General features: G+C 45.2%; 1 protein-coding gene across 4 annotated transcripts in view; it reads left to right on the top strand.

Moving 5' to 3' along the window:
* The first annotated feature begins 7,271 nt into the window (after positions 1–7,271).
* The window catches only part of CERS4 (ceramide synthase 4), a 41,938-nt gene continuing 34,941 nt past the window's right edge, over positions 7,272–14,268 (top strand). Inside the window, exons 1-2 of one of the 4 annotated variants that reach the window (XM_053999659.1) lie at positions 7,272–7,344; positions 7,666–8,001. Coding sequence is in view for 1 of the 4 variants with exons in the window: in XM_053999657.1 (XP_053855632.1) it covers positions 7,322–7,344 (23 nt within the window). In the remaining 3 variants the exon portion in view is untranslated. Of the gene's footprint in view, positions 7,345–7,658; positions 8,002–8,042; positions 8,238–14,268 lie in introns of those variants that run through there. The other 3 variants (XM_053999657.1, XM_053999658.1, XM_053999660.1) reach the window with 3 other exon arrangements.

The raw sequence follows: 14,268 nt of genomic DNA, 5'->3' as shown, positions 1-14,268 counted from the left end.
TCCCCACTGCTACAGTTTTCCAGCTGCACAATGGCTCCCAGAGTTAATTTTGTTCCCAGTGGCTGGTACATCGTTGTGGTTTTCTGATTCATGAAGAGAATAATGTTGATCACACACTGATTTCGTCGTTTCTCAGTTGTGCTCATCCCAAGTCAAGGACTTTTCAGTCTCTCATGCTCTGCCAGTGAGGAGCTGCACAAGAAGCTGGGGGGGAGCAGGGCTGGGAAAGCTGACCCAAACTGGCCAGCGGGATATTCCACACCACAGAACGTCCTGCCCAGTGTGTAAACAGGGGGCAGCTGCCCAGGAGAGGCTGATTGCTGCTCAAGAATGAGCTGGGCATTGGTCAGTGGATGGTGAGCAACTGTATTTGGCTTTACTTTTTCCTCTCGCTTTTTATCCCTGTCTCCTTTTCACAACAATTATTAGTATTGGGTTTATTATTATTGGTGGGGTTCTTTTGTGGGTTTTTTTATTGTTAAACTGTTCTTCTCTCAGCCCATGAGCTTTAACTTTTCTTTCTGATTCTTCCCACCAGAGGCAGGATGGAGGTGGGTGAGGAGCAGCTGTGTGGTATTTAGTTGCCAGCTGGAATTTAGCCATGACACATGCTCAGGGTCACAAAACAGATCCTTCCATATGTCCAAACATGGGTCTGATAGATTAGCAGGCATCAACAGGTCTGTGAGAGTGAGGCTAGAAACTGTGCTGATTTGGCACAGCCTAGTTTTTAGTATTGGAGAAGAGCCACAAAAGTAGCTTCTATGAGAAGCTGTTAGAAGCTTCACCACGTCCGACAGAGCCAGTCTCTGATGACTCTGAAGATGGACATGCTGCTGGCCCAACTCGAGAGGTTGGTAATGCTCTGTGGTGACATATTTGAGAAGGAAATCAAAATTATGCATGGGAAGCTTTTTCTGAGGGGTGGCAAGGCACCGCTGCCAAGGGCGATCCTGGCACCGGATGTGGCCATACAGCTACCACAGCCACCACAATTTTGGCACAGCCTGCTGCAAGCCTTGCCCGCCTGGCCACTCCTAGCCAGCTGTGCCACAGGCAGAAGGGCAGGGGTGGCGGCAGTTTCTCCTTCCCGGTGCCCGGTGCAAAGAGAGGCAGTGAATGGTGCCAGTGCCACGGCAGCCACCACTGCCAGACAGTGGCAGGGTCGCATGGCTGGCAGCAGAAGCATGCCAAGTGATTCCCCAATGTGGAACCTAGACGAGATCAACTTCTCAGCCCTGCAGGATCCTGCAGGAATCTTTGAATTCGTGGGATTTGTTGGCAGTGGTACTTATGAGCAGCAGGTTTTTATCTTCTAGTCAGAGAAAGAGGAAGAAGTGAAGACATGTGGAAAAAGACAACATGGTGGCACCAAGGTCAGTGGAAAGAAAAAAGGGGAGGAAGTGCTCCTAGTGTCAGAATCGAGATTTCTCTGCAAGCTGTCGTGAGAGAGGACTGTGGTGAAACAAACTGTTCCCTTGTAATGCATGAAATCCACAGGGGATGAAGAGATCTACTCGCAACCCATGAGAAAAGGTGCTCATGCTGGAGCTGGTGGATGCTAAAACAGCTGTGGTCTAGTGGGAGACCTGAACAAAGAGAGACGGCCCATGCTTCCAAACTAGAGAAGCCTAGCCTTAAAAGAATACATCCCATGGACTAGTGCATGACATACAGTTTTGGGAAGACTCTTTTGCCTGTGGGAGGGGCTTATGTTACAGCAAGTTGGGCAGGACTGCTACTTGTGAAATTAGAACCACACTGAACCACATTCACTGAGACCTGTCTCCCACAGGAAAGACCCGCCAGTATAGCAGAAGAAAAAGACTCCTCTCCGTAAGCAAACTGTAGAAATATCTCAAGTGATGAACTGAAAAGCTTCTTTTACTCTTCATTATCCTCCCCTGACTTTGTTAATATTAAATTTACTTTATACCTTTAAGTTTGAGCCTGTTTTGCCCTTAGAGTGTTTTCTTCCAATTCTTAGCTCATGAGCCCTTCATTATGATTTTCATGCGTGCCTGATGTCTTAAGCAGTGTCAAACCACAATAGAGGTAAAGTCCTTTTTCTTGAGTGCCCCCAGTCTATAACAGCAAGGATTGCAAATGACACAGGATTTATGAGCTGAAACCTATGCTTTGAATTACATTTGAAAACAAGTTGGTAACCAGTACATTTTAAGACCATCTTCTCTCCTCTTCAAAGGGCCACACACTGCAAATGAATGTTGGCATAGCACATCCTGAAACAATTTACTATAGCTGTAGTAACTGCATTCCTGTTCCCATAAATTGGGCCACACAATTTAAAAAGTATGTGAAGGTTCTCGAATGAGTCCACAGGAGGGGAACCAAGCTGGTTGGGCTGGATGGCATGCCCTTGAGGAGCAGTTATGGGCTCTGGTCTTGTCTCCTTTGGGGCTGAGGGATGACACTGTTGCTCTCTGCAGCTTCCTGAGGAGGGGATATGGAGAGGGAAGTGCTGAGCTGGGATCCAGGCACAGCACTCCTGATAATGGTTCAAAGCCATTCCAGGGAAGGTTCAGACTGGACATGAGGAAGCATTTCCTTATGAAAAGGGTGGTCAAACCCTGGAATAGGCTTCCTTGAGAGGCAGTCAATGCCCCCAGCTTGTTGAAGAGGCACTGAGACAATGGCCTTAAGAACAAACTTTAGCTTTTGGACAACCCTGAAGGGAGCAGGCAGGTGGATGAGATGGTTGTTGTAGGTCTCCTCCAACTGAAATATTCTAGTCTGTTCAGTTCCTAGGGCTGGCTGCAGGGGTGCAGGGTCCTATCTGTGCCATGGCAAGGTTTGGTGAAGCCCTGGCACTCTCTGGAGCAAGAGCCTCGGGGTGGGTATGAAAAAATGCAAACTGCAACACTTGGCCACCAACTCCTGAAGAGATGAGAGATGTGATGAGGACTCAGCAGCCAGTGTTCTGTTTGTGGTGTTACCTCAAGTAACACCACTTGCACACATTCATTTCAGTACTTCTGTATGAGTGTCAGAGAACCTGTGAATGAAATTCAAAAGCAAATGAATGGAAATTAAGTCAGTTTTGTTTCTAATAAAATCACCTATTCAGTATATCATCCTGAGTTTTGCTGCACTGGCTGTGCAAGGGAAGGGGAGGATGTTCTGACACTCCAGCAGGCTCACTTGGGAGACTTCACCCTCTTCAACAAAAATATCAGCAAGGGATCCTTAAGTGTCCAGTGACATGAGTCCTGAGGTCCTGACATTCACCCTGAAAATGGTGCTACAGGATGAAATCACAGCAGGTATGGGCAGAGCCAAGCAGCACAGAAAGGGCACTGGATTGCTTGCTGAAGTCACAGAGTCTAATATTAGCCACAGGTCAGATACTTTAGAAAGCCTTTCAAGAAGGACAGAGATTGTGGGACAGCTTTCCTGCCTGTAATCCCCTGGAGCAGCACACTGAATAGCAGGTCTTTGAGGCTTGTAACCCAAATCCTGCCAGGCTGCACAGAGAGTACAAATGGCTCTTGGATACTTCGGTCTGTACCTAAAATAGGAACAAAGCTGCTCCCATGTGCCTCCCCACAGAGCTGGGGGAGGGGCTCACACGGTATCTGAGAGTACCCATGGTGTCTGCATCTCTCCTATTTCTACTACACTCACAAAATTGTACCTTTCTCTCAAGATACTGAACTTTGGCACCTTCTAAGCCACCTTCTCTGCGCACCCAATGTTGTAAGGATATCCAAGGACAACCAATTCAGGCTGATAGATGGCAGGAAAAATGTGCAAGTAAGACAGTGCAGCAGCTGCCAGCAGCAGGAGCGGGTAAGTGAACTGCAATAAGCAGCGATGGGTATGGGATGTGGGACGTGCTGTCTCTGCACAGAGAATCTGAGGTCCCTCTGTGACCCTAAACATTAGGGTTCAGAAACCAAATGGCACAGTAAGAGCAGACACCAGTGTCAGAATATTGGGGTGGGGGTGCCAGCGGGAAAGACAGTAAGTGGAGCTGTGTCAATGGGCATCACCTGTCACTGCAGGATTTAGGACAGAGTCCAGGTAGCAAACAGCTGCTGAGAGACAGATAAGGGGACCTGATTTAGCCCAAACAAAAAATTCTGCATCAGGCTTGAACAAATGAAGAAACTAAATGGCACAGAATTCAGGATTATCTAAGTGGGAAAAAGGAAAGTACATACATGAAAATATCCATACAATTGTGTTAACAGTAAGCTGCATGTTATCTTCCTAGGGAATAGTATGATCAGCAGTAAAGGAATGTCTTGAGATGGTGTTGACCCTCAAAGAGGAGCTGTTATTCCAGAAAATTCATAGAAGACATTGCTTTTACAGGACTAGCCATTGGTAAATGGAAAGAGACCTAAAAGATTTTAGATTTTCCTAATAAAGAACGTTCTTTAAATCCCACCATCTTTGTATTTCAGGGTAACTAAGATGGCAGAGACCTGTTCAAAGCACTCCAAGCACACTCTCAAGGAGAGTACATAATTTATAAAGGTCCTGTGAGTAAAACTAAGCTCTTGCTGCTGTAATGTGCAGGCTTTGATGGCATTCACAGATTCAGGCTCTGCACCACTGGCTCATACATTCCATTATTGTTGTACAGTTTTTTTAATTGCTAGACTCCTTCTGCTTTAGTCATGTAAAACCCAATACCCCATTGGCCACAGCCAGTGCCAAAATGATGCCACATCTGGTGCCATGAGCAAGCAGATGTGGAGGCACCCAGGTGGAACTGGAATTTATAGCCTCTACAAAAAGAATCCACAGCAGACTTGGAACAGAGATACCTGCTTTCTGTGAGGACAGCGGGGATTTATTTTAATGACCTGGCTTAGCTGATGATATGAAGACTTTAAGACTACTCAGACTGTTAGTGTTGGAAGTGCTGGCATGAGAAATGTCACCAATTCAGAACATGAGTATTTCTAGAGAGGAGGTTTAGTGCAGTTAATCATGGTTAGGCTCCTCTTGAGAAGCATCAGTGATGTGTCAGCCATAGTATCTACTCCCTGACACTCTCATTGCCTGACCACAAACATATGCCTCTCCATGATCTACAGGAAAGTCAATTTCTGAGTTTGTCTGCTAGTGATAATTTCTTCAAACTCCCAGCTTACCCTGCTCTGACAAAAAAAAAAAAAAAAAAAGCCATAAAGTGATAATAGAAAGGCATTTTCAAAAGGATAGTCCTGTTAGCAACAGCATCTTATCAAATTTCAGGTGTAAATAATAGCACGTTCTTCCATGAACTACCTGCGCAGTTCCAATTAGACACTGTACCACAGCATCCTCTCTCCAGACCTGAGGAATTGTCCTGAAGACAAGCCTCCTCCTTTCTTCATAAAAAGGATGTATTTCAAGAGTAGATGAACAATTTCCATGAAAATGCTGTGTCCTGATCTTGAGTTATAGTGGCTTTGGGATCCATCCTAGGATGGAGAGGTGCATGAATAAGACAGTAGGATTAAGTGTCATGAGAGTCACAACTCAGAAGTGACTTAAATGCAAGAATCCACACAAGGTGAGATTTGTTGATGGGCAGATGGACCAGTAAGGCTGCAATGGCCAGCAGCTCTGCCCAGATCATGTGCCACAGCAGGCACAAGCATTCGCTCACCATTGCCAGACCTAGGCACTCACTCTGGGAGTACCAGTGCTCAATTGCATTTGGAGTTTCATAGAATTACAGAATGGCTTGGGTTGGAAAGGACCTTTAAGTTCATCTCATTCCCACCCCTGCCATGGGCAGGGACACCTTCCATTATCCCAGGTAGCTCCAGGCTGGCCTTGAACACTTCCAGGGATGGGACAGCTACAGCTTTCCTGGGCAAAGTGTGCCAGGCCTCACCATCCTCACAGGGAAGAATTTTTTTCCCAGTATCCCATCTAACCCTGCCCTCTGGCAGTGGGAAGCCATTCCCACTTGTCCAGTTCCTCCAGGCCCTTGCCCAAAGTCCCTCCCAAGCTCCCTTGGAGCCCCTTAAGGGACTAAAAGGGGCTCTGAGGTGTACCTGGAGCCTTCTCCAGCCTGAACTAATTTTGCTTACCTCAGGTCCTGCTGACTAGGAGGAACTTCATTTTCCCACTCGAGGGTGCTGTTCCCATTGGCAAAGGGAACACCCATCTGCTTTTCCAGTGCCCAGCATCACATCCCAGAGCTCACAGACAAAATGGCCATCAGGCTTGCTCAGAGCTTCATCTGGACTCACTGAACACGATTTCAGAGGGTAACATTCTCATGTACTGTAACTAGAGGACTTGTTTGACCTCTGAACACATTTTCATCCTGTTCACAGTGGGCATCTGCTGGATAAATGATTACATTTTTATAAATCTGTGTATACTCATAAATATATTGTCATATAAATACTAACCCAGCAGGGGTTCAGCAGTCCATATTCTGAAATGGTAAGTGATTTTTAAGTACCTCATATCCTAATTGTTTCATGGAGTATTGAACAAACCTGATAGGTAAGAGACTGTGTGCCCATCTTTGTCCTTCAGACCCCTTTGGACGTCTCAAGGTACAGATCCCAAAAAAACTGGTATCTTTCATGGCTTGAAGGCAGCACTCTGCAGAGGGATTGAGTAGCAGTATTCAGCACTTGTAATTCTACACTCACCATGATTTATGATTATGGACTGCTGAGGCATGCAGGGTTAGCACTTCTGACCAAGGCTCTGCTCTGAGCTGTGCTCTGCTCACAGCTTTGCTGTGTGGAGGGTTGTGGTGCTGCTGTGGCTCTGTGTGCTGGGCACCCTCTGGTGAGGACACAGATGGGTCCTCCTGAGTGGGAGGACTTGGGTCACACCTCTGTAACTAAAAGAGTCACAGTGAACGCAAGGAAAATAAAAGGCAAACAACACATGAACACCTTCCTTTGCTCCAAGGGTCTTAGATGGTTTTGTTCCACCTATTGCACACACTGAAACAAGCAGACTTTTGCTTGTGGAGGGCCCAATCCCAATCTTTTGGAAGTCAGTGGGAGTTTTCGTTCACATCAGTGGTCTTCAGATCAGCCCCAGAAAAACTGGCTTTATAAATATAGGCATTGCAGATCAAGCACTGTTTTAAGTTGGTTTCAGTGATACCACACGATGAGCCACTGGACGACCACCTGCTTGTAGGTGTACAGGGGTCCCCTGGGGCTCTGACATGGCCAGAGTTTCCTGGCAGGATTGTAACTCCAGGGCCCCAGTACTTTGTGCAACTATGTCCTCTGATACGTGTGTGGCAACGTGGCTACTGTAACAGAGACTGCTTACAAGCCATCCCTTTGCCAGCAGCTGGATTGCACACTGCCTAGTGAGAATGGAGCAGGTGGACTCAAATGGGTAAGCAAGAAAACTATCAGCAAGTCTCTGTGTTTGTTTTAAAATTGTTCACATTTCTGTCTGCAAAGGTATTTATAACCATGTTCTTCATAACCGGGCTGACTACAGCTTTAGAAAAGTCTGGCAAGAAAGAGCTGATGGACAGCATTTCAGTGAGACAAGGGAAGAGCCTTAAGTGCTCCAAGAATGCATTATAGCACAGGAACAGCTAACAGGAGCTGTACTCCCAAGGCTTGAGAGCAAGAATGACGGAGTCGAATTTTTTTTGGCCTGCGTAACACGGGACAGAATAGATCATCTTAAGGGTGTTTTTTTTTCCAGCCTTGAAATCTACACAGCTGTACTGCGCTGATTCCAAAGCTGTGGCCCACAGAAGGAGCACTTTCTCCCTGTTTCGACTGAAATACTATGTATTACTTCAACCACTGTTTTCCGTGTAAAGAGCAGCTGCAGTTTCGCTGAAGGAGCCCCGGGTCCCCCGCGCCGAGATCTCCCCGCGAGGCCGCCCTGAACCGGGGCCCGGGCGGGCAGGGCAGGGCCGGGAGCGGAGCGGGGCAGTGCCGAGCCCGCCGCCGGCTGCTCCGCCCGGGCGCGCAGGGGCCGCTCGTGGGGCGCGGCGGAGCCCGGGCCGGCGCCGCCCGGCGCGGGAGGCCGGAGGTGAGCGGGCAGCTGGCGAGGGCCGGGGGAGCCGCGGGCCGGGCTGGGGGAGCCGCGGGGCTGGCGGGGCCGTGAGCGCGGCCGCGGGGCGCAGGCTCCGCTCAGCCTGCGGCGAGCACGGGAGCGTCGCTTTCGCCCCGTGGCACGAAAAACGATGGAACTGAGGGAAGATTTTCTTGCTGGCAATGAAAACTGTTTGCAGAGATAAGGACGGCAAAGCTGGGCAAGAGGCTGAGGTATTTGGTTTGTGATTTGAATTGTTTTTAGAAAGATTTATGTAATGATCAAAATTCAAGTAGGATAACGACAAAAAGCCAACCTAGCAAACCAACCAACCCTAATTTTAGACTGGAGTTGCCAAAAACTTCAAATCAGATACTTGACGGCAAATTCCACTTCTGGAATCGTTTCAAGCCAGACCAGCTGGTAGGTTTTAGGAGGTAATGGCAATGGGATAAAATAAAGTTTTATTTGTCAGGGCATGAGGTGTTTTTGGAGCAGACCAGTGTTAATTTGCAGTCTGACAGCTGAATTTTAGCTCACCAGATTGGAAAATGCATCTTTATCTATATCATTTTATCATAATTTAAAGGTAATTCCTTCTTTTGAAAGTGTAATATGGAACTCTGTGAGATAAGTTTTGTCAAAGTCAGACGGAAGGTGTGTGTGAGAGGACGCACGTGGTGAAGTTTGTCCTCAGAAGGAACCTACTTCTCCTTCAGCCAACAGTGAGAACTGGGGTGAGGTGTGAAACTCAGCTGATGACTGATGAATCTACAAGCTCAGGTTATCAAGATAGCCATGAGGCTTGAAAATGCAGAGGAATTTTTTCTGTATTTCTGTTAAAAAAAAAAAGGCCAAAGCTTTTTTTTTTTTTTACCTGGGGGTTGTACACTGAAAGATAAGACTTTGTGAGATACTTGTGTTCAGAGCAGCAAAGAAGCTGCCAAAATGGAAAAGTGCATCTTATATTCAGCCAAAAGAGCTTTATACTGAGAATCAAATCTGCTGAGGCTTATTAGCTGTTAAAATCTATTGAAATTTGCATATAATTTTCTTAATCTAATTCCCATCTAATGTTAGAGTTAAGGAGATAGAGACTTCACAGCTTGACAACTGCTTCCAGACAGGAAGGAGAGTAAACACCTGAAATGAAAAATTACTATTGTCCTTTCCTTCTGTTATAGTCTACCAAAATCCACAGAAATTGGTTTATTTCTGCTGTCTCTCACACCACTAACTACAAGAGACTTGGCTCCTCTGTTCACATATGGCAAAGATTAGATTCATGCTGCCAATCTTTCATGTTTGGCTTAAGGTTTTCAGCTCTAATCAAAATAAAAAAAACTTCTCTGAGTTGGTGTCCTTTTTCCATGTTGTTGGACAGTGTCTGGGGAGACCCTGCATTGCCAAATGAGAGACAAGTGGTGCTTGAGGATGTCTCAGCTATCTGCTCTTGCTTCCCAAGTCTGTTTGGGGACACCAACCTGTCTGAACTCCAAAGGCCCACGGTTGTGTACTCGTGCAGGCATCCTCACAGGCTTCAAAGTTCAGTTTCCTGGTATATGCCTTTTTGTCAAAATAGAGTTGAAGAAAGCTTCTTTTTAAAGCTTCTCCTCGTGACGGAGCTTTTTTTCTTCACTTCCTGAGGTCACCAGATTGATGGAGCACATTTTCATTGGTTTTTTAACACCACTTACAGTTTCTGACGTCCTTTTGAATGCAGAACTTAAATGATGTCTGATCTGAAGGATAGCATGAGCTCTGGAGAGTCAACATCTTGACAACAGCCAATCTTTTATAAACCTGACAGTGTCCAATAAACACAAAAATAACTAAATTAGGCATTCCTGCAATTCATATTTTTTTCTGACAGGCAGCTAATGAGAATCATTGATCATATTCATGAGCCCAAGAAGGCTCAAGAAGCAAAAAGGTGTCAGGAAAGTCCAATTGCTTTCTGTTCTTTGAGATACATAACAAGAAAAATGATACCGTTTTTCTAAATTTTTATTCTTTATTTTAGCTCTAGCTTTTATAATACTCTAGACTCTTCCCTGCAGAGCTTTTGGGGGGAAATTGCTTTCAGGCTCAGAGAGTTATCCAAATTTTTCTTTTCTGACATGTTTATGGCAGAGAACAATACTTTACAGGGCAGGGAAGGAAGTGAAAGCCTCTGTAGATCACTTATTTTAGCATTATTCTAGGAAGTGGCTTATGTGGGCTCAATACACAAAAGTCAAACTGCAAAGCTGCTAATTCTGCTTGTGAAAAGTGATTATGGTAAAGGAGTGTTTAGTCAATACAGCTTCAGGTGACAAGGCTCCAGCCATCTGGGTGCACGCCTGAGCATGGTCTCATTTTGTTCCAAGGCAGTTCCAAGGTAGAAGTCCAGGGGACTTCTCTTTTTGGAGAGCACTGTGCACAGAACTACTATGTGAGTTGGGCTTGTGACCTGTGCTTGCAGCAGATCGAGGGACCTCACAGCTGAGCTGTAGCAGCTGGGTTGCCACCCGCCAAAGCCATGATGATTTGTCCAGACTTTGGAAGCAGTTGTTGTAAATGAAAGATCCCTCAGGGAATCTTTGGATCCTAATGCATAGCAAATTTCTCTGCAAGAGGGTAAAATGCAGCTAGAATGTTATTTTACACTACTTTTTCAGGTCTAAGATGAATAGGGGATAGTTCTATAAGTTTGTTACTCACTCCTGAGAGAAATAGGAGAAAAATGCAGGCATGGTGTTTGGTGTGATATGATGCAGAGGGTCCCTGCAGTTGTGTATGTACACCCAGAAATTGCTTGGGGCTGAATCTATCACATATTTAGGCTTAATTTTCTGGTTGGCTTTTGTTTTGTTTGTTTTCTTTTTTTGTTTTATATGGGTTTTTTTTAGTTTTTTTAGGTTCCTTTTGCAGAGGCCAGTAAGGATTTGATGATATGAATTCAGATATTTCCAGCTATGATGTAGCAGATAGGCATTTGGAGCTCAGTAGAGGTACAGTTTCATTAGCTTGACCTGCATTTCTGTAGAGAGAGGTGCCACCTTTGCCGGGTCTGGGCCACTTGTCATTTCCCCTTACACCTTGCATTGAGCCTGCACATATGATTTTGAAGCCAGGAAGTGAATTGCACTGAGGAACTGGCATGAGGTAAAATCACCCCCAAGTAAAAACAAAAAAAGTTTGGTTTAAACCTGAATCTTTTTCTCAAGCTGGTTCTCTGTGAAGCCTCACAAATTCCTGGGTTGTGGCAGTGATGTGGGAGGGCTGGCCAGGAGCGGGTGGAGGCCAGGGTCCAGTCTTTGATGGCTCTGTTGGTTTACACTGGCTCTCAGTTGTAAGGAGCCTCTCTCAGCAGGGGAATCTTCATGCTGGAAAGAGCAGCAGTTTCATTTTAAGGACTGTAGCGGATCTCTCCACCCACTGATAGAATCTTAAAAGTAGTACATCTGTTTCTTTTACCACTGTGGTCCTCCAGTCTTAGGCTTTGTTCAGGTGAAAGTAAACTTAGAAGAAAGAAGATTATGGAACATGAAAGAACTGACATGCACAATTTAGAACAAAGTCCATCGTGATTTTCTGTACTGTAGGGTGTAAGTAACATGTACTTGTTCTTTGAAATGCTGAAAACTGAGTCATTATATCGCAGCATTTTCTGAAAAATCACAAATTTGTTTAACAAATTTAGACTCATTGGATGTATCCAGATTTTACTATGACATAACAAGTCCACACTAAAATCCAGTGGGGGTGCAGTTGAACTGAGGGGCGTGCAGTTTTGAACTGACTCCACTTTAGCTGTGAATTTAGAGCCTGTTGATAAGAACAAAAATGTCATGAGATTTCTGGAGTCAGAATTGTTTATTATGCTCTGTGTTTTATATCCTGCTTGTATTTCTAATGTCTGTTCCAGATTTCTTCCCTGTAGGAAAAAAGCCATGCTTTCATGTAAAGGAAAAGCAGAAGTCAAAAGGCTTACTTAAAAATAGATTGCTCTTTCGGAGGCCAAAATCTTGTAATTATTTCTTACTAGTAAAATTAATTATCTTCATTTTAGTTAATATTAATTGAGTAATTGAACACTTCAGTGGAGTCTGTTGCAGGTGTGGAGTTTACACATTTCCAACACCTGCAGGTTCTGTTATAAAAGCTGCAGCTCATGGAGTCCCTAGACCTGGAGTACACCTGAGAGGAGCTGTAGGGGAACCTCTGCCAGGAGCTGGGGCAGGAGCTCCAGCCTCCTGCCCAGGAGCGTGGGCAGCCCTGGAATGCCCAGTGCAGGCTCTGGTTCTGGATGAGTTCCAGGAGCTGTTACTCAGCCCAGGCTGGGCCTGCTGTGAAGGGCTGAGGATGCAAAGCCTTGTTCTCCACTGGATGCATCCTGGCCACCTCAGCTGTTGGCAGAGCTCCTGTCCTTGTGCCTGCTCGTGGTGTGACTCAGTGCTCCTGGTCTCACATACTGACATGGCTGTGGGGTGTTTTCCACCTTATCTAGGTGTCTGCAAGTCTGTTCTATGCCCTTGGCCACCCTCCTCATTCAAATAAAGGTTTGCATTTTATTGTGGGTCTCTGCTATTTGCATGTATTCACCTTTAGTATATTTGTATTGAAGGTTTCATATTTAATTCTACTGGCACTCTATAGCAGGTTCCTCTTAAGTAAAAAGAAAAAATGTCATCATTTTCCCAGTTTTGAAATTCCACTTAAGGCTGTTCTGTTGGGGGTTGTTTTTATAGCGTTGTCATCTTTGCTGATGAGTACGCCTCAGCAGGTTTGTCCAGAATTAAATAACAATGTCAAGAACCCAGTGCATGTTCCCCACTCCTTTTCCAATATGCTTTAGTTTTAATTAATCCAGGAGTTTTATTTGGAAAAATAGGAAATACGTTCAAAGAGGACTGCAGTAATTCCATAAACTTTGAAACTGATTCACCTTTTACTGAAACTGGTTTCAATCAGAACTAGTGTCTTTGTTTTAAAAGTCAGTTCCAAAAATAAAGAAATTCTTCAAATATTTTTCTTTGTGAGTTTGCTGCACTGGTAGTCACAGGTTATGGCATATGCCTTCCAACACAACAAATGCCAAGGCTTTGAATCAAAACAGATTCAAAACAGGAAAAATAAAATGTGAAAGAGGTAAACTACAGGCTGTGTTCACATTATTTTGTTTGTAATGAGCAGTGTTACTTTTATCCCTGAGGTACTATAGGAGCTTTTGGGACAACGGCTTCCCTGTTGTTCATCTGCCTGTCTTCATACATATTTGAAAGATCCTTCTGCAGGGTTTGAAAGATGAATTGTCAGAGTTTGTGTTTAATGTTTTCAAAGAAAAGATCAGAGGAATTTTTCTGTTTAGAGAGGATATTGAATTAAAAGCATGAAAGCAGAATTCCCCAAATAATAATTTCTGTGTGACTTTCCTTGTAAAGTTACTTGTGGTGAATTGAAGCAAGGAGAAAGTGACCCTCAGTATCGGTATTTTAAAAATAAACCCTGAGCTCAGCCAGCGTGAGTCAGGGCCGTGCCGCAGGAGCTGGAGGTGCTGATGGTGTGCTGGGGGATCCAGCTGGCCCAGGCCGGCACTGCCGCCTGCTCGGGGCCGGGGTCTTCACCCTCTGCGGCTGCTGCAGCCACGATGGCGTTGGCTCGGGCAGGGCAAAACAGCCGGCTGCAGTGAGGTAAATTAATATCTCTTCTGCAGAGGAGTTGGCCCAGGGAGCAATAAATGGTGTGTCAGAGTTCTCTCTCAGATCCTTCAGCAAACACAGCAGAGCAGGAGGAGTCCAGCTTGAGGAGTGACTGTGCTCATCAGAAGACCAAGAGGACCCCCAGGGCTGAGCAATCCCAATGAGCCCTGTCTGTGTCCAGCGGGATCACTCATTGAAAGGGTCCCACTGCACATGTAGTTAAGCCATCCCATAATGCCAGAATTGCTTGATAAATAGCACAGTGTGGTTGCAGCCTTCAAATCTTGACAAGGAACACACCATCCTATAGTGATTTGTTTATGTAATAGGTAAAGCTCCACTGGAGGCAGGTTCTCTTCGTGTTAGGCACTTTCCAGCAGAGAAAATAGCACATTGCCTATGGAAATAACCATTCTGCTTTATAGGCTGCTCCTATCACAGAGATTTTAAGTTGTCTGTGCTATTCATATTCATATTTGTTTTTCAATGAACACCATCATGTGACAGATTGCATTACTCATTAAGTAATAATGCTTGTGAAAAGTGACTCTCAATGCTTTTAATCTTGGAGAAAGGGAAA

This window comes from Vidua macroura, chromosome 26 (genome assembly GCF_024509145.1).
Source record: "Vidua macroura isolate BioBank_ID:100142 chromosome 26, ASM2450914v1, whole genome shotgun sequence".
NCBI lineage: Eukaryota > Metazoa > Chordata > Aves > Passeriformes > Viduidae > Vidua > Vidua macroura.
The sequence above is the reverse complement of the archived record's forward strand: the minus strand, read 5'-3'. Positions and strand labels throughout refer to the sequence as shown.